At 38.6% G+C, this 21,683-nt stretch overlaps 1 protein-coding gene across 1 annotated transcript in view; it reads right to left on the bottom strand.

The window, feature by feature from the left end:
* LOC150092702 (uncharacterized) overlaps positions 1-21,683 on the bottom strand; it is a 195,954-nt gene that overhangs the window by 56,857 nt on the left and 117,414 nt on the right. Inside the window, exon 10 of the mRNA XM_090414261.1 lies at positions 1,242-1,386. Within this exon, the coding sequence (XP_090270387.1) occupies positions 1,242-1,386 (145 nt within the window). The remainder of the gene's footprint in view (positions 1-1,241; positions 1,387-21,683) is intronic.

Here is a 21,683-nt window from a genome sequence, read left to right as displayed (position 1 = left end):
TCAATTTAAACATCATCTGCAAACAACTGAATATTCCCCTGCAATCCACTGACAATATCACTGATATAAAAGTTAAACAATACAGGTCCCAGTACTGACCTCACTTGTAACCTTCTGCCGCCTTGATATTGCCCCACCATACACAACTCTTTGATACCTATTAGATAGTCAATCCTGAATCCAGTTGACTAACCCAACATCTAAACCCATGTGCTTCAACTTAAATATCAGCTTATCATGTGGCACCCTGTCAAATGCCTTTGCAAAATCCAAAAAAAATGGCAGAATATGTCTTTCCCTCATCAACTGCTCTTGTCACATTATTATAAAAGGCAATCATATTACTAAAGCAAGAGTGCCCCTTAACAAATCCATGTTGACTCTCACAGATAACATTACCCTCATCTGTCTGATGCTGTACATAGTCCCTCACTAATTTCTCCACAATCTTAACTACTGATGAAACACAAACTGGTCTATAATTTGACACTTCCAGTCTGCTACCACCCTTATGCATGGCACTATCTTACCTTCCTTCCATTTCTTGGGTACCTTTCCTGTAGCAAGACTTTTATTGAAAGGCCAGGTCAACGGAGCTGTCAGTTCTTTAGCACATTCTCTCAAAACTTATGACAAAATTCCATCCAGTTCCACAGCTTTATTAACATCCAGAATACTCCGTATTTGAAACACACTCTTCTCTTGCACCTCTACACCTCAAACCTGCCATATCCCTCTAGTATTAAAACCTACTTCTCCAAGATGAAATACTCCAATGAGTTAATAACTTTTGGCCAAGCACAACTAACCAATATCAAAAGCTCCTCATCCTTATTCCTAATGCTTCTGGCATTACTGTACATGAACTGCAATATCTCGTGCCCACAACTTCCTTGCATCATATATAATGACTGTCATATTCACTCAAACAAATTTGCCAAAACAAAATATGACAGCCACAAAATATTTCACTAAATTCATACTAGACATAACTACAACACGAAATTGTCTCTACTGTATATCCAATACCCATAACACCTCTTAAATAAATATTTTGCATTATTAAGTATCTAATTCTTTTGTAGTGCAGCTTGAGAATATTGAGTATACCTCTTGAGGATAATTATCAAAAGAAAATACTGAATTGTGGATAACAGGTCCAGTTTGAGCCAAATTGTTTCTCAGCTGTTACATAAAGAATAAAACACAGAAACGCTAATATATATCAAACAATTTAATACCTCAGGAAATTCTAAATCCAAAAAGCTATATCCGTTCACTTGTAAGATTTGGTCTCCAACTTCAAGACCTGCTTGTTCAGCCAAGCCACCAAGTTTAACCGACTGAACAAAAATGCCAGGTATTTCCTGTGGGCCTTTAGCAATACTAAAAAAAAAAATTAAAAAAGTTATTACAAGTTGGTAAAATTTGCGAAACAAATTGACTAGAGATAAATTGAGAAAAAATTAAAATAAAGGATATTAAATATCTATCTTTGTTTTATACCAAGTAAGCAAAAACATTTGCCTTCAAAAAGTTTCGAAGTGATCAAGATCTTATGAGAATACAAACCTTCAATGTGAGTTACCATACTATTCCATTATTTAGGATTTCACAAATCCATAATTTTTCATTTTTCTAAAAATCATTTCAAACTGTTGAATTTCATCAGAGACAAGGCATAAATCTAGTATTCTTCCAAGAAAGAATAGAAACAAGTAAAGAGAAACCATCTGTTTCCTCTTGAGATAAGAGGTCAGAAACTATTCATGAGTGACAGTGTATGTCAGGGGTCTTCATCAATGCATAGCCTGCAGAGCTTTGAAAAAATAACTACTTAACATTAAAATGCAATTAAATAAAAATAATTTCAATTAAAAATTTCTCTTATTCATTATTTTGAAATAGGTTTCGAAGACTATATTTGCTGCTGCAATAAAACTTTGACTTTGTTTTGCATGTGTGCCTGAGCAGCGTAGCCAGTGGTGGTGCAGAAGATTTATTCATTGTTCTATTTATTTATAAATTTCTGCCCTTTTTGACCAAAGGTATTTTGTAAATGTGCACATTCTAGTGTTTATAGGATGACATGTAATTCATTCCTGATCATGATAATTTACTGCACTACTCATAACATCACAACTATAAATCATATATATATATATATATATATATATATATATATACACACACACACACACACACACACACACACACAAACATTATTATCTGTAACAAATTATTTGTATTCATGTCTATTCTTTTCCACAGTCATACAAAAATGGTTCATATCAGATTAATGAATGCTGAAACATAATTATCTATACCTCTTATAAATTTAAACATATCAAACAGTTAAAAAAATTCTCTTAATTATCAGTTACTTATACTTTCTGAAAACAACAAATCTTATTCCTACTGCATTGGCTATGGTCTGTATGCAAGGCACATATAACTGGAAATATCAAAAATTGTCACAAGTATGCAACCATACATTTGTACAGTGCCTGCAGGACTTCGTGAGATATCACCACACATCTGCCTTGACATAAAGAGGACAAGTTCTGCAAGTTCTGAGTCTGGAGTTGTAGTTAGTGTTGGAGAGGTTAGCGAGGATCAGATCCAGAAATGGGTTGGTAACAAGTAACATTCTAATAAGCCAAAAAGGCTTATTAGAATGTTACAAGCTCCGTCACTAATTTAATAATTAGCGATGGAGCTTGCTCCACCTTTGCATAGAGTTTCCCTGGTGTTGTACTACCCAAGTGATTACTTACACTTGGGCTCGCCGATAGTTTTTTCGGCATGAAACTCTATGGATTTCGATCTGAGTTTCGTATCCGGCTATAAAATAAAACGGGATTTACGATCTCCCTTTAACTTAAGTAACATTCTCTTTGATGAACAGCATAAGTTTGCAAAAGGAAGATCATGTTTTAGTAAACTACTTACTTATTACAATAATGGAGATGCACACACAATGGTACACTTAGAATTTGCAAAAGGCCTTTAACAGACTGTCAAATGATAAGCTGTTAATTAAACTGGAATGGATGAGGTTGGATAATAGATCAGTATGCTGGATTTGGATATGGCTGTCTGACAGGTATTAGCAAGTAGGATATGGAGAGTATATCCCAGAATAGGAAAGTCACTAGTGATGTGCTCCAAGGATCTGTTCTGAGGCTACTTCTATTTAAGTTGTATGTTAATAATACTGGAAAAGGTATGAATGAAGACATGCAGCTGCCTGTAGATAATGCAAAGTTGTAAAGAACTATGAGGAATGAGAAGATGTTGGGGGTTTATTATTATTATTATTATTGACACTGCCAGGGAGTCCAAGACTCATCAAGGGAGGGTACCTACTCTACAACTCTCCGTCTCCATCACTCAACTTCATCCACCAATCGCATCTCCACCACCACCACTAGTACTTTCACAAACAATCACAGACACTCATTCCCACAGCTGGATTCGAACCTGCAGCTTTTTGGCTGGAGAGTAGATATGCTAACCACTTGGAGAACCAGGCCGGCACACATAAGTCTTTATAAGTCTTGAATAGGCTGAATGAATGGGTATGTGTGAAGTGTTACCAGTTAATGTTACAAAATGTAAGGATTTAAGATGTGGAAAACAAAGCTGGTATGCAGAGTATACAACTGGTGGGGATATCTTGGGTGTGATGGTAGATAAAATTTAAAGGCAACATTGCTAAAACTGAGGACAGCACAACAGATTATGATGCAGAAGACACTGACAAGTAAAATAAAGGAGACTGTTCTATTGTATAAGGCCTTGATCTGGCTACATATGGACTACTATGCACAAATCTGGTCAACTGGTTTCTAGAATTTTGAGTATGAGAAAGGTTGAGAAAATGCATTTGAAAAGTTTGTCAGATAGGAGGGGGGGGGGGGGCATGATAAAGACATAAGTTCATAATAGGTTATCGAGATTATCATAAAAGGTTTTTCATAGAATGGAGAGGGGAGAAAAAGAGGTTGTCCTTAGAAGCTATATAAGGAGGATGTGAGCTAGGTTTTGAAAAGCAGGTTTTGTATAGAGAGGCTAGTGACAGCAGAGACAGGGAATGCATTTAAGAAACAGTTTGATGAGCTATGTGCATAAGCGTGAACTCCCACAATGAGTCTGCTGATTCGATGTTTAATGATGATAATGATCACAGCTTCACAAATGCATTTGCCCATTCACACAGCAACTAGATTTTGCCAGCTGGTGAGCAGCTACATACTGGACAAAATAGAATATTTGTTATTTAATAAAAAAAACTTTCTAAACAAAATCTTTTTGAAGAATATGTATTATGTAAAGGCCATTCTAGCAACAAAAATTAATATAATAAATTCCATTTTTCATAAAAATTAATGTAGATTTTACTCTTTTTCTGAATCTTATTATTTACTGACTTTCCCTTCTTTAATGGTTCTTACATGAAGACAATCTTGAGCCACAATAGGAGATTTATAAAGTAATTAGCAATGCTAATTACTTTATAAATCTCCTATTCACTTATTGGAATGTATCAGCATAAAAAGGGGTGCAAGTACATTTTTTTTGTGGAAAGTAGGGTTTGCATAAACATATATTGGATGTGCAAAACCAGGGAAACTAGAACTACCAAGGAGGGGGGGGGGAATGGATATGCAGACATCGGTGAGACAGATGAGTGTAAGAATGTATATAATGTACCCGAGCCAGCACTAAGGACAAAAAATGGGAATGGGACATTTAGAATAACGTATCAATATAGGGTGGAACTAAAGGATCACTGCATTTCATGTATACTAATGCCAGAAGTATTAGGAACAAGAAGGAAGAATTTATGGCCTTGATTGGCTCTTCCTGGCCACAGGTTATTGGCATTAGTGAAACATGGCTGACGGAAGATGATATAGTTAGTGGTATAGAATGTGTAGGGGATAGTATGTTTAGGAGGGACAGAGAGAATAAAATTGGGGGAGGGGTGTTATTGATGATAGCTGATGAACTGCAGCCAAGAAGAATTGAAGTATTGCAGGATAGTGAAAGGAGCTCATTTGAGGTTATTTGGTGTGAGATTGACACTGGCAAAATAAAATATACAGTTGGGTGTTGCTATAGACCAGGTGATGGAATAGATGGTGGAGATGGTATGCATAAACAAATTGATGAAATGAGTGGAAGGAGGGTAATTATTATGGGGGATTTCAACTATGGTAACAGTGATTGGAAGGAGGAGAAGGACACATGTGAGGAAGGAAAAGGATTTTATTCAATTATTAAGGGATAACTATCTGAGACAGCATGTAATTGAAAATACTAGGGGTGTGAGAGTGCTTGACCTGGTAATAGCATCTGAGAATTTGACTGTAATGAATATGACCATATTGCCACTTATTGGTGAGAGTGATCATAAGGTCTTGACCTGGGAAGTGGCTAAAGGTGTGGAAATTTCGATTAAGACAGGGTATATGTGGAATACCGTGCTGGCAAGTATGACAAGCTTAGGAGATTGCTTGGATTAGTGCCATGGCATGTACGACTGCAAGGGCTGGACCTCGATAGAGCATGGGAAGTGGTCAAGGAGCATTTACAGGATTTAATGGCTGATTGTATACCTAGGGTCCGAATAGTAAAACAAGTAGGGATTAAATGGATGAATAACACCATTAAGCTTGAGCTGCAAGAAAAGAAACAACTGTGGAGGGAATTTAAAGAAAGGGATGACCTGCAGGCACACGAATGGTATAAAGTGCAGGCCAGAAAGGTAACGAGTGTGGTAAAAAAAGCAAAAGTGGATTATGAAAGGAAACTAGCTTTGCAAGCAAAAGAGAATCCAAAACAGTTCTTTCAATATGCTGCAAGTAAGAAAAAAACTGTACACGGTAAAATGATTTTAAGGAATGACGATGGTAAGGAGGTCACTGAATCAGTCGATATAGTGGAGTTACTGAGCGTGCACTTTGCAAAAGCATATCAAGGTGGTGACATTGAAAAAATGAAGGAACCATTAGTTTATACGGGAATAGTGATGAATGAAGTGGAGGCAACTAATCTATTACAGAACCTTAATGTGAACACATCTGTGGGATTGGATGGTATACCGGCACGGGTCTTGCGTGAAGCGGCTAAAGAATTATCAGTGCCCTTGACCATGTTGTTTAATCTGAGTCTCAGGTCTGGCTTAGTCCCGAAGGTGTGGAAAGAGGGGAAAATAGTTTCACTGCATAAAGGAGGATCCAAGACTACGGTTGCAAATTACCGACCGATCAGCATATCAGGAGTCGTTGTCAAGGTCTTAGAGAAAGTAGTCAAGGGAAAAATACAGGAATGGATCGATGAAAATGAGATACTGTACACGGGACAGCATGGCTTTGTGAAGGGTAGATCATGCTTCAGTAACTTGCTCAAGTTTTATAACAAGGTGACGGCTGAACTGGATAAGGGAAATGGGTTTACAGTGATACTGCTGGACCTGGCAAAGGCGTTTGACAGGATACCACATGGAATACTAATCCATAAACTACAACATATGGGAATGGATATAGGGTTGGTGAGGTGGATAGGTGGTTGGTTGATGGAGAGATATCAAAGAGTAGTTTATTCAGGAGTAGAGTCCAAAAGACGGCCTGTGACTAGTGGTGTGCTGCAGGGTTCTGTTCTTGAACCACTGCTGTTTAATCTGTTCATTAACGATATAGGGAAGGATCTAAGTGGAACAATTTATTTGTTCGCTGATGATGCAAAGTTGGGTAGGGCAATAGTGAATGCAGAAGATGTCAAAGTCTTGCAGGATGACTTAGATAGATTGGAGTTCTGGGCTAAGGAGAATGGATGTCAATTTAATGTGACAAAATGTAAGGTTATGCATTTTGGGGTGAAAAGATTAACAGCAGTATACCACATTGGTGGAACTGTACTCCAAGAGATTGATGAGGCCAGGGACTTGGGAGTGTTGGTGGATAGGGAGATGAAGTTTACGGGGCACACTGCAAAAGTAGCTAAATCAGCTCATCAACTCATTTGGTTGTTGAAAAATACCTTGACGAGCAGAGACAAGCAAGTTATTGTACCTCTGTACCGAGCCTTGATAAGACCTCATCTCGACTACTGTGCCCAGATTTGGTCACCTCGGTTCCTTCTTGATGGGGAGGAGGTGGAGAGGATCTAGCGGCGAGTAACTAAGATGATAACAGGTCTATGGAATGAACCATATGAGAACAGGTTGAAGATTTGTGGGTTGCAGAAACTAGTTGATAGACGGCTGAGGGGAGATATGATTGAGACATTCAAATTGCTAAAGGGATTCTATAGGATTAATTCAGAGGATATTTTTGAGATCAGGACTGGTGGTGGGAGAACTAGGGGACACCTATGGAAGCTGGGCAAGAGTGTGGTTAGCAGGGGTGTTAGAGATGGGTTCTTTACTTTTAGAGTGGTAAATGAGTGGAATAAGCTGCCAGAGTCTGTTGTGGGTGCTATGACGGTGAACAAGTTCAAGACAAGGTATGATAGATACTGTGAGAATGTAATCGCATAGTTGTGTGGACATGATGTTTAGGGCCTCCCTCGATGAGTCTAAGGACTCCTGGAGTCGCCCGAAATAATAATGATAATAATAATATATACATATGGCAGATCATACTTATAAACAATTCTGCCTGATAAATAAGTCACATTATTATACAAAACATACAAATAAAATAACTTATCAAATGTAAAAAATAAATTAACAGAGGTATAGACAGCAAATTAGATGAGGCACACTTTTCCACTGTCTAGATATGAATAATGTCCAACACCTAAGCCTAACTTTTTTTCTTTTTTAACAGTATTGCAACATAAAAAGCACTAAATTATATATATATATATATATATATAAATAAATGTTTATTGACTTGCCTTCTATTTCACTAGATTTCAAACCAGCATTCTCGGAGCATAACTACTTGTTACAGTCTATAAGTGACAGCGAGTAAATGAAATAATTCAAATTGTGACAGAGAAAATATGTAGTCTTAATGTGGCACCCTCTAATGTACAAAAAGAGTTATTACAGTTGTGTTAAAGTTAAATCTTAAGATGACTGTCTCCCAAATTTTTGGAAGATTAATGCAGCCATAGTTGTTAGGAGAATGCTTCGTAGCCATTGCTGACTAAAAATAGGCTCTCTAACCTGTAATAGCTTCTGTATAGCAACAATGGTTTTCTTCCATCTAATCCTGTGTGAAGGAGTATCCAAAGTGTGGTCTGATAGTCCTGACTTGCTGTAATGATGGTAGATAGAATGTATTTTTTGTGGTTCTCCAAAGTAGACCAAGTTACATTCACAGGACAGTTCATGCATTCCAGGATGTGCTAGAAGATGCAGCTTGTCCTTAGGAGAGTGGATCAGAGTTGCCAATTTGACGTGTAGTTTGAATGCGATGTGAAGATCATATTTTATTAGTGCTTTAGAGATTTCAGATGTACCCCAGATACACAGAATAGGAATAGTGGTGCTTTGATCTTAGATATTTGGAGAGAGAGAAAGAGAGAAGTAGAGGAACACAGTATATTTTGTAGGAAATGTATCTGTTAGTTAAAAAAAAAAGTGTGACAAACATAGTTGAGATCTGTGGCTAGGACTGCATCACTAGCACAAACAGCTGTGGCTCTAGAAATTAGTACTTTGAGGATACTGTTGGTCTGGATGATGAGATTGCTTATATAGATATCGTAATGGCTTTCTATAAACAGAAAAAGACAGCGAACCATCTAAAAGACAAGACTGTCAAAAAAAAAAAAAAAAGGCAAACAGTTATTAGAATTTTTTATTATTTTTTTTTTAATGTGAAGCGAAGGCCCAGGGCGAGCCTCAGCTACTGGGCAGATCTGCAGGTGGTGGATAGCAGAATGGCTTGCAGATATGTAAGCTAGTTGCAATGAGGAGAAACCTGAGCAGCCCTGAACCGAGGCAGTAGTGCTAATAGGGCATTACTAAACACTGTAACATGGTCAGGTCATCATACAATGGTCATACCGCATCGTCCATCAAACGGGTTACCAAGGGATGCATTCGGGTTTTAGGCAGAGGGACCCATTAACAAATATGCAGAGTCTCCCTTAGACACCATTCCTCAGCACTCTGATAGAGGAAACTCCATTAATGGGCCCGCTACCTGTTTGGGGAGGTGTTTAGGGGCAGCGCAAAGAAATGGTTCTGCAAAAGGACAGAAATGGCAACGACAATGGCACCAGACTATAGCTTTAGGCAACTGGAACATCTTTTCTCTGACAGGGAAGGAGAAGGAACTGGTCGAGGAGGCCAAGCACTATTAGAATTTTTTATTATTTTTTTTTTAATGTGAAGCGAAGGCCCAGTTGATGTTCCAGTTGCCTAAAGCTATAGTCTGGTGCCATTGTCGTTGCCATTTCTGTCCTTTTGCAGAACCATTTCTTTGCGCTGCCCCTAAACACCTCCCCAAACAGGTAGCGGGCCCATTAATGGACCCATTAACAAATATGCAGAGTCTCCCTTAGACACCATTCCTCAGCACTCTGATAGAGGAAACTCCATTAATGGGCCCGCTACCTGTTTGGGGAGGTGTTTAGGGGCAGCGCAAAGAAATGGTTCTGCAAAAGGACAGAAATGGCAACGACAATGGCACCAGACTATAGCTTTAGGCAACTGGAACATCTTTTCTCTGACAGGGAAGGAGAAGGAACTGGTCGAGGAGGCCAAGCACTACCAACTAGATTTAGTCGGGCTTTCTTCAACAAAGAGGAGAGGCTCTGGAGCTGTCGACCTGGATGAGGGGTGGAAGCTCCACTACTCTGGTATGAGCCTGACAGTGTCTGCTCAGGTGGGTGTGGGGATACTCACAAGCCCCCTGGCTGTCAGACTGTGTTGCTGAGTGGATCCCATTGGGGGGACAGGTATGTGTTAAGGCTCCAGATGAAAAACCACAACTTGGCTGTGGTGCAAACCTATGCACTTAATCTGGAGTCAGAATACTCTGCCTTCCTAGAGGAAGTGGATGCTGTTTTTTGACAGGGTGACAGACATGGAATCAGGCCTGCTAATGGGTGACCTTAACGCAAATGGGTTGAAATTATTGGACTTCTGCTGTACTAACAGCTTGTTCATAATGAATACCTTCTTCCAGCACCATAAAGTCCATAAGTATACCTGGTACAGGGATACACTTGGACAAAGGTCTCCAACTTATTTATAGTCTCAGCAGACCTTTTTTCCTCAGTGCTGGACGTTCATGTGAGGAGAGAGGCAGAACTGTCAACTGACCACCACCTTGTTGTCTGCACTATACAGCTAGAGAAACCAAATGCTACCATCAATGCTGGTAGACCTAAGCAGCTATACTGCGTGAAATGGGAGGCATTGGAAAATGAGGCTGTGAGGAAGAATTTTGCAGATAACCTCTCCTCCAGGTTCAAAGAGATTCCCAAACATACTGCAGATGTTGAGGAGGAGTGGGAGCTGTTCAGAACAGCTGTCACTGCCTCTGCACTCTCATGCTGTGGCAGAAAGAGGCTCAGTGTGGTGATGGGCAGTGAGAAAAGGACACCTTGGTGGAACCAAGAGATCCAAAAACCTGTCCAGGCAAAAAAGGAAGCCTACCTAACATGGCTTAGGGTCAGGTCACCTGAGATGCGTTTCCGGTACACTGAGGCACAAAAAGCTGCTGCTGAGGCAGTAAAGACAGCAAAGCAAGACTTGGGAAACCTTTGGAGAAAGATTAGACTCGTTATATGCAAATGCAAACAAAGTATTCTGGCAGACCATCTGCCGCCTTTGAGGGAGGAAATTGTGCACAGCAAGGGCAATTAAGCCTCTGATGGTGCACTTTTAACAACGAGAAGGATATTCTCCACAGATGGAGGGAATACTTTAAGAGCCTTCTAAACCCAGGTGACACAGCAGCTGTGGACATCCAAGAAGTGCAGATTGGGGTGATGACTAGTCTCACAGCAGAAGAGGTCCATTTAGCAATAAAATTGCTAAAATCAGGCAGGGCTGCTGGTGATTATGAAATTCAGCCCAAAGTGCTAATAGCCTTAAATCGAGATGGTGTTCTCTGGCTGACGCGAGTGTGTCAGGCTGCTTGGATATCTGGGCGAGCACCAAAGCAATGCCATACAGGCATAATAATACCAGTCTTCAAAAAGGGAGACCAGAGAGATTGCAACAACTATCGTGGCATATCTCTGCTCAGCCTGTCTGGAAAAGTATATGCTAGGTACTTGGAAAGAAGGTGCAGGAGCATAGTTGAGTCAAAGTTCCAGGAAGAACAATGTGGCTTTTGTACTGGTAGAAGCACAACTGGCCAAATCTTCACCTTAAGGCAAGTCTTTGAGAAATCTTGGGAATATACCAAGAATGTGAGTGGCGAATGTGAGTGGGATGGTGCACTCACATGTAGAGTGCACCATCCCAGTGCACTCTACATGTGAGTGGAGTCCCACTGAGGCAGGTGGAGAAGTTTAAATACCTTGGGTCCATATTCACGAGTGATGGAAAGTGGGACGTAGAGCTAGATACTTGAATTGGCTCAGCAAGCGCAATATTACAGGAGCTTGGCCATTCGGTAATGAGAGCTGGGTAATGACTGAAAGAATGTGTGGACACGAATCCAAGCGGCTGAAATGAGGTTCCTGCGAGGGGTTGCAGAACTGACAAGACTTGACAGAGTCAGAAGCTCTGCAATTTGGGAAAACCCTCAATACTCAACCACTACTTCTCCATGTTGAGAGATCACAGTTACGATGGTATACGGGTCAGAATGCCAAAAGAGAGGCTTCCCCCAGCAGGCCCTCTTTGCCAAGCCAGAGGGTGAGAGGCCATGTGGAAGGCCAAGGACTCACTGGATAAATTATATCCAGAACTTTGGGTGGACACGTCTGGGAGTCCCACCAGAACACCTGAGCTTGGTTGCAGAGGATCGTGACCATTGAAAGTTCCTCTTGCAGATGCTGCCCCCCACACACAGCCCAATTAGGAAAGGTGGGTCTTGAAGATGGATGGAAGATGGGTGAAATGAATTTTAGGGTGTTGGCTGTTAAGGTGAGTTAAGAAGGAATCTGAAGTGTCTTATCCATGGGGCTAACTGGAAAATATATCACCATCTACATGGTATAGCTAGACTAAATGTCTCAAAGTAGCTCTATAAGTGCTTTGTTCTCAAAATGCCCCATGTAAAAAATAACCAGGAGTGTGAGTGGGGAAGGATAAACCCATTGCTGTATCATTAAATCAACTTCATCATCATCCACATAGATGATGGAAGAGAGAAGAAGAAGAGAAGAGTCTGGTGTATATTAGTAAATAAGGATGTGATATCAAAAGTAACCATTATGCCTGAATTTTTACTAGTGATTTGACAGACTTAAAAAAAAAAAAAAAAAAATCAGAGTAGAGAATTTACCAGTGAGGAAAGAAAGTGACTTAGCTAACTGTTGAGCAAGCTTATAAGTTGTAGTGTCTATATCAGGGGTGGCCAACTATGCATCCTTTTGGAGCCAAAATAATTCTGGTAAGACTTAAAAGAGCCACAACCTTTGACTCATGAGATGGTACGGGAGTAAGTGACTGTGCGCATGGCGAGGTGTGGTGGGGATACAGAAACCATGCCTACCAGCCACAACACGTTAGTTACACTTCCGGACTCATCTATCGGTATCATTCAACATATTGTTGTGCGAGTCCACTGACAGTGCTTGTTATCATTGAAATCTTTTTCAATGATAAAAAGAAATTTTAGGTCAGAGCGAGAAGATTAGTATCTTTTTGTGAAATGACAAAGTAAACCAATGTGTGCAATATGCCAAATAACATTTGCACAATTCCAAGCCCAGCAATCTCAAGCGTCATTATGCCACAAATCACAGAAATTTCAATAAAGAATTTCCTCTTAGCTCTGATCTGAGGCAAACTAAACTTTCAACTTTGAAAGAACAACTCCGTGGTCAGAGTAAGTTAATGCCTATGTTTACTAAAGAGGCTGGTTTTATTTTAGCATTTAATATTGCACAGGCAAAACGTCTGTACACGGAAGGAGAATTTATCAAGAAGAATATTGCACAAATAATTTCAGTTTTAGAACAGATAATAAAAAACTACTCAAACTGGAACTCCTTGAGAATGATGAATCATATCCTGCTTTCCTACCTGTACACTGCATTATTCGCAGGGTGCATTATTGCCAAGTGTTTTAAATTTCAACACGTAATGATAGTAGTTCTAAGAATTATCAATTTTATTCGTTCAAGCGCTAAAACACACCGAAAATTCAAAAGCTTTATCAATGAGTTGAATTATGACGAGATTCCTGATGACGTGTCATGGTTTTGCTTAGTAAGGTGGCTCTCAGCTAACTGAGCAATGTGCTCTTATTGTGTTATGACAATAATTATTGTGTTTCGACTTTAAAATTATTCCAATTGTTCAAAGTAAACTTCATTTAACGTGTTTCGAATTAAACTTTTAATTGCAGTAATTTTTATAAGTCCTGCTTTTCTCTCCCTCTTCTCTCTCTTTTTTATTTTGTTCCTCTTTTTGTTGTCTCCTCTTCTCTTTTTTGTTTATTTTTTTCCTGGTAGAATGCGAAGAGCCACTTGACGCGTGGACGCAAGCAGCATGAGGCTCGGGAGCCATGTTGTGGCCATCCCTGGTCTATATTATTAGTTATGGGGCATAGGGAGTTTTGCATTTATGAATTTTAGGTGCCCCATAAATATGGAATGGTTTAACATGAATAGAATTTAATTATTTGATATTTCTTGGAGTCAAAAAGTAACATTTTTCCTTCTGACACACACAGTGGGGTCTCAATCTATGATTTGATAAGTAGAATTATCATCTAGAAGATCCTGCATTTCTTTTTGGTCATAATCCCAGCATTATTATCCTTATCAGCTTTCATAATCACAATATTTTTATCCTATACTGTCTGGAGTAATTACTTCAAAAGATTGTTAATTGAGCAGTGACAGCATGCTGGTAGAAAACATTCAACAAGAATGCAATCAGGATTATTACTGTGTGACACCTCCAAGGAGTCCAAGGACTAATTGTGGGAGGGCACTAGATTACTCTGCCCCCACACTTCTGTCTCTCCTACTACTAAATTCTCCACCTACACAAGACACTACTACCATCTATTGCCCATCATCACCACTAACAGCATTTCTGTCTGTAAATTGTGCAAGTTTCCATGGCTGATTTTCCTATACACAGGATGAAAATCCTAGTTTTCAGGAGAAAAAACCCTGCTCCATCCATATGAGATTGGCTAACTTACATTCATGAAGTAGAGAGAACCATCAAAAACTTGAAACATGGAAAGGCAGCTGCAGTCAATGATATTCAACCAGAAAATATTATTATTATTAATATATGACCTTTGTGGAGTCAAAGGACTCACTGCAGGAGGTCTATATTTTCTCATGCAAATAGATCATTGAACCATATCATAAACTCATTCATAGTTTCTGCACTTACCACACTTTCAGATAATGCATTCTATGCCCCAATCACTCTCCATGCAAAGAACCTGATTCTCACTCCCCTGCTCACATCCATCCCTTATACAGCTTCCTCCCCTTGCTCCTATTCCATGAAAAACCTCCTCCACAGTAATCTGTTAACAACCTTTAACCAACTTATGTCTTAATCATATCCCCTTTTCTTCTTTTATTCACAAAGCTCTATAAGGTGCATTCCCTCAATCTCTTCTCATATCTCACTATCCACAGACACTAAACCTTCTCTGGACCCTCTCCAATACATCCCTATGCCCTTGAAAACCAGGCAACCAAATCTATGCACAGATTTGCATATATGGACTACTGGACCACATATGAATGTGCACAGGAAGGGATTAAAATGCTCAGCAATGGAAACAGTAGCAGTATGAGAGATGAAGATATGTTCAAAGTTGTTTGTGTGTTGAGGGGGGAGAATGATCCACATAAGAATGGAATGAATCAGGATGTGAGTAGGGTAGAATAGTGGAGAATGAACAGATATGTGGGGTAAGTGGTAAAATGTGATAGAGAGAATATATGACAAGGACAGATATGATAGAGAAATTACGACCAATAAGTGGCTTGGGTAGGACTGGTTATAGACCTAAAAGTGAACTACTGTGTTTATTTACAAATGTCAGGAGTATCAGAAATAAGAAAGATGAAATTGTTTCATTGATTGAGTTTATTCACCCAAAAATCATTAGAACAAGTGAAACATGGTTGAAGGAGGAAGATATCCTGATGGGAATAGAAATAGAAGGGTACACTAGTTTTCGCAAGGATAGAAAGGACAAGAAGGGAAGTTCTGTTGTTGATAGAGGAATTACATCCACATAAGGTAGATATGAAAGAGAATTAGTCAATGGTTTTCAGGCAGTGTGATGTGAAGTAGAGGTTGACAGGAAGAGATATTTAGATGGATGTTGCTATTGGACAAGGAATGTGGAGGAAGGTGATGAAATGTATAAGCAACTTGGGTTAGTAAACAAGGGAGTTATGATTATTATATGCAATTCTAAGTATGGCAGTAAAGATTGGAATGAAGAGATAGCCTTTGGGAATAAGGAAAATGAATTTCTAAAATTCTTGAGAGACAACTATCTTTGGCAGTATGCAAAGGAGAGCACGCAAGGATTGAGAGTCTTAGATCTGATCATTTCATCAAAGGATAAAATTTTGAGGTGGGGTTTCACACTTCCCTTTCATTGGTGAGAGTGATCATGAAGTGAGCACCTGAGTTGTGGTTAACCATCTCTGAGGAGAGGATATGTTGAAGTACAAGGTTGGTGATTACAACAGGCTTAGAAGACAGCTTGGAGCTATAGCATGAAATGAAAATTTGAGCAGAAAAGAAATAAATGCTGCTTGGGGACTGACAAAGAAATATATAAAAGCATCAAAGTGCAAATTTATTCCAAAGGTGAAAAGGCTGAATTAAGGCAGATGTAAAACAGATGAATGAGGGATTAAGCATGAAATCTGGAAGATGAAACCACTTTGGAGGCAGCACAAGATGATGGTAATAATAATCAGTTGCATGAAAAGTATAAAGAGCAGGCCAGGAGAGTGACTCAGGTAATAAGGACAACAAAAGTACAGTAGGACGAGCAGAAATTAGCAGATCAGGCAAAGAAAAGTCTTCCAGAGTTTTTTTTTATGTGGTAAGTAGAAAGGAGAATGATTATGATAAGGAGCTGATATTAACAGATGAAAGTGGAATATTGGTATCTGTTGCAGAGGACATAGTTACAGCATTCAGAACAGTTCATCATAGGTTTATTAAAGGAAGGTCATGTTTTGTCAACTTGCTTATGTACCATAACAATGTATGAATGGATTGGATAAGGGAGATGATATATAGTGGTATACTTAGATTATGCAAAGGCTTTTGACAGATTACCCACAAGTTGATAAATAAACTGAAGCAAAAGTGATTGGATAATAGATTAGTGAGTTGGATAGGCAACTGGCTTTCAGATAAGTATCAGCAAGTTGTGTATGGGGATGCAATATTCCAAAAGTAGAAAGTCACTAGTGATGTGACACAGGGAACCATTATTATTATTATTATTCGTGACACCTCCAAGGAGTCCGAAGACTCATCGCGGGAGGACACCTACAACTGTCTCAACTACTACACCGAACCTCTACTATGAATCATCTCCATCAACGCCATCTACCGCCCACCTCCACCACTACCACAACTAGTATTTTTTGTCTGTAAATTGCGTGTGTTCTGAAGGGCCGATTTGTCTGTATGCGGGATGAAAAACCCGAGTTTCCGGGAGAAAAAACCCTGCTACCTCCGTATGAGATCGGCCAACTCACCTTCAATTGAAATCATCCAGATAAAGATTCCTCCCGTCGCGACGAGAATCGAACTTAGGCCTATTCCAATCGAAGGGTGCAATGTACCGTTGTTCTTCCAATTGTGCTACGGAGGCACATTGTTATTTAATTTGTATATTAATGATACTGGGATGGGTTTAACTGGTAATATACAACTGTTTGAGGATGATGTGAAATTTGGGAGAGGAATTAAACAGATGTAGCCTTACAGAAGAACTTGAATAGATTGTATGAGTGGGCAACAGTATGCAACTGTCAATTCAATGTTGCAAAGTGTAAAGTTCTGAAATTTGGTAGGCAATAATGGCATGCAGAGTATCCAATTCATGGAGAAATTTTGGAGGAAAAGTTGAGAAGACAAGAGACCTTGGAGCAGTACTGTACAAGGATCTGAAGTTCAGAGGTCATATCGCCCAAGTTGTGAGAGATCACATCAGATTATGGCAATGATGCAGAGGACCTCAATCTGCAGAAATAAAGACACTGTGGTTCCATTATATAAGGCCTTGATCAGGCCTCATAAGGATTATTGTGCAGAGATTTAATCCCTGGTTTTCAAAGTGATGAGGATATATTGGAAAGGTACAAAGAAGAAGACAATCTAAGGTGGAAACTCTTTGGAATGTTGGATATGAAATTAGATTGAGGGAATGTAGTTTGCAAAGTCTAGTGAATAGGAGGAAAAGAAGGGTTGTGACTGAGAGCTGGTAAAGGGTGTTACCGGGTTAATGTGGAAGAAATTTTTTATAGAATGGGGAGGGGGAGTAGAACAAGGGGATGTATAAAACTTCCATACATGGGAGCTATAAGGAGTTCATGAGCAGAGGCATAAAAAGTAGGTTCTTTGCATGGACAGTGGCTGGCAAGTGAAATGTGTTGCCCGAAATTGTGGTGAATGCAGATACATTGAATGAATTTAAAGCATGGTTTGATGAGCATTGTGTGTAACAGTGTGTCCCTCCTGCAATGAGTCAGTTGACTCCGGGAAGGTTGCCGTATTTACTCAAATATAACTCTCCCTTGCATAACTCACACCCCTGATTTCACTTTATGAAAAAAGAAATTAAAAAGTTTCACATATACCTCGAACATGAAAAAAAAAGTACTATCGTCTCACACATCAGGGCGATAGTAACTCGCTCCCCAACAGCCACTATACTGCAGATGTAAGAAAAACAAGTAGTTTTATTGTATCACTAAATAAGGTACAGAGACATTTGCAGTCTGTGTAATATATTTCTCAACAAATAGTGCAATTAGAGACAACTGGGATAAAAACGGCCCTAACTAACTAATGAATCACATTAGTTAATGCAGTTTTTATGTCCCCTCCCACAGAAACTATGCTGTATAAGCATAGTTTACGCAAAACCATATGTTGCACCAGCAAACACAGTATCTAACTAAAAGCTATTGTTCAATTTTTCAATTACATGAAATAAATGTTTGTTTGATTGCAATGAAATTTTCAATTCATTAAGACAGATCACAAAAGCTAACTTCAAATAAAATTCTACTGCGAGTTGAAACATGCCATATAATGTGTGTGTGAGAGTCCATTTGCCAGCTCACCGCAGAAGTGGTACGTAAACAAGCATCGATAAAATTCAATTGAAGGGCTGAAATTTTGTGCGAGTTAAGCCTGCCTGCGTGATGTAGACGTGGTAAACAAACAGTAATGAGAGGTTCTGTCAGAACGATAAACGGGCAAAACATCACCCCGTGAATCACATGTCCACTCGAAACTATGCTGTACAAGCATAGCTTGTGCAAAACCATATGTTGCACCAGCAAACACAGTATCTAACAAAAAACTATTGTCCAATTTTTCAATTACATGCCATATAATGTCTGTGTGCGAGTCCATTCGCCAGCTCGATGCAGAAGTGGCACATAAACAAGCATCAATAAAATTCAACTGAAGGGCTGAAATTTTGTGCGAGTTAAGCCTGCCTGCGTGATGTAGACTTGGTAAACAAACAGTAATGAGAGGTTCTGTCAGAACGATAAACGGGCAAAACATCACCCCGTGAATCACATGTCCACTTGAAACTATGCTGTATAAGTATAGTTTGTGCAAAACCATATGTTGCACCAGCAAACACAGTATCTAACTAAAAACTATTGTCCAATTTTTTAATTACATAAAATAAGTGTTTGTTTGATTGCAGTTGAAATTTTTGATGTCATAAATACAGATCACGAAGGCTAACTTCAAATAAAATTCTACTGCGAGTTGAAACATGCCATATAACGTGTATGTGGGTACATGAGCCAGCTCGACGCAGAATGGCATGCAAACAAGCAGCAATAAAATTCAACTGAATGGCTGAAATTTTGTGCGAGTTAAGCCTGCCTGTGTGATGCAGCAGTAAATAAACAGTAATGAGAGATTCTGTCAGAACGATAAACAGGCAAAACATCACCCTGTCGTGAATTGTTAAAACTAAGAATATATAGTGAATGTTGTTATGGCAGTTCTAGATATTATGGAATTCTGATAGCTGCTCTATCTCTACTGGCCTACCATTGCTGTCTGTTGAATAAGCTTTGCTCTGCTTTCACTTCTCATTGGTCATTCATGAAGGATTGTTCATTACATATCTCAAGTCTTGTAAATTACTGGTAATTTATGCTTGAAATAATGGGAAAGAAGATGACAATATTTGGGTAGATGCAGTGGTGAGCTATAAGGAGCTCGCACGAGCCCTTTGTTAATTTTTTCTCAAATTTGTGAGTCCCTTGTTCTTCTTGTTTACTTTATTTTTTCAAAAAATAAATTTTTTTTGAAACATATTAAGTGACAAACTCATACAGTAACCTAACAAAAATTAGCCTATTCAGCAGTATAGATTATTTGGAATTACTGTTTCAACTCCTCTATAACGAATGCACCCAAGTTTGAAAATAAAATAAGCGCATGAGCTATCTTTACCCTTCTCCCTTCTGGTAGCCAATCGTATGGTAAAATCAGTAGCTAATCAAATGTTTTATAAAAGATTATGAAAGATTTCATTCTTATTATATTTTGATAGTTAAAAATGTTTTCCGTATGCAAGATAAATTAACAGTTGAAAATATTTCATGTTTAGATCATGAAATATTTGTTTAAAAATGATAGCCTTTAGAGGTTGATTGTTCTCTCATACTTTTTGATTGGAATTTGTACACAAGCTGTATTAATAAAAAATTTTGTGTGAAATGCAGCTTGTTTTTTTTTTGCTTGGCAATGCGAGCCCTTTGTTAAAATTTCTATAGCTCACCACTGGGCAGATGATTAGACCATTGAGTTTTTTTTCCTGAAAACTTTAGTTTCCGAAAATCCCTGCAAATATCTCACACCAATTTTTTAACTCTAATTTTAGGAAAAAAAAGTGCGAGTTAAATTCAAGTAAATACGGTAGTTATTTATATAAGACATCAATTGATGTCATATGCCATTAAGACATGTGCTCACTCCCATACCTCATAGGATTTTAGGAGTGAAGCCTGCTAGACAAATAGTTGAGAAATCATTAAAATGTAACAAGGATCTGTATTTAAGTATAGATCTGGAAATGGTATATGACAAAGTGCCAAAAGAAAAGCTGCTCAGAACATTAGAGTTATTGTGTAAATGGGACATTATATCAATCAATATGTTGTATAGATTTCAGTTGTAAGTGAGCAGTTAGAATTGAAGATGATGCAGGAAGATGGTTTTATATTAAATCAGATTGTGAAATAAGGATGCACATTATGAAGGAAAGTGGTATTAAACCTGATATCATGTAACAAGGATCTGTATTTAAGTATAGATCTGGAAATGGTATATGACAAAGTGCCAAAAGAAAAGCTGCTCAGAACATTAGAGTTATTGTGTAAATGGGACATTATATCAATCAATATGTTGTATAGATTTCAGTTGTAAGTGAGCAGTTAGAATTGAAGATGATGCAGGAAGATGGTTTTATATTAAATCAGATTGTGAAATAAGGATGCACATTATGAAGGAAAGTGGTATTAAACCTGATATCAAAATTGGAGATGTTAATCTCAGTTGTTTACTCTATGCAGATGTTATATTTCTAAATAAACATAGCCAAGTCTGCTAGATTCCCTCACTGTTGTAATTTGCTTGACTTCTATCGCAAGCCTAGATTTTCAGGTTGCTACATTCACAATTCTTCCGCTCATCATCAATCTCAAAAATTTGGTATCATTAAATCATTAGTTACCAGAGCACACAGATTCTGCTCCTCTGAAGAATCTCTAAACCAAGAATTAGAAATAATCAAAAATACAGCCATACTAAATGGATACAATCTTAAAACAACTCAAAAAATCATCAGTCACTTCCCCCACACACCGACCTAGACAAGAAGAAGCCCACAGGATTCCCATACCTTATGTGAAAGGCATCTTCGAACGTCTTTCAAATATTATGAAGAAATACAATCTTGCCACTACCTACAAACCCATCAACCAGATCTATAACTTGTTACCTTCTCCTAAAAACAAACTCTCACCTCTGATGTTACCTGGCGTGTATGAGGTCCCATGCTCCTGCAAGTTGTCTTACTATGGACAGACAGGTAGATCTGTTCAGAAATGCATTTTGGAACATCAGGACCACATTCGTCTTTTCAAAATGCAGAAATCTGGCCTCGCTCAACACGGAGTTGATAACCCAAATCATAGGATCCATTGGGAAAAGACAAAACTTTTACACAGATCTTTATATAAACATGAACGGTTATATAAAGAAAGTACTGAAGCCCTGCTACACAGACCAAATTTAAACCGTAATGATGTTCTTG

The sequence above is a fragment of the Typopeltis vanoorti genome, chromosome 25 (genome assembly GCF_054136105.1).
Source record: "Typopeltis vanoorti isolate ZY-2024b chromosome 25, IOZ_Tvanoo_1.0, whole genome shotgun sequence".
In the NCBI taxonomy this organism is placed as follows: domain Eukaryota; kingdom Metazoa; phylum Arthropoda; class Arachnida; order Uropygi; family Thelyphonidae; genus Typopeltis; species Typopeltis vanoorti.
The sequence above is the reverse complement of the archived record's forward strand: the minus strand, read 5'-3'. Positions and strand labels throughout refer to the sequence as shown.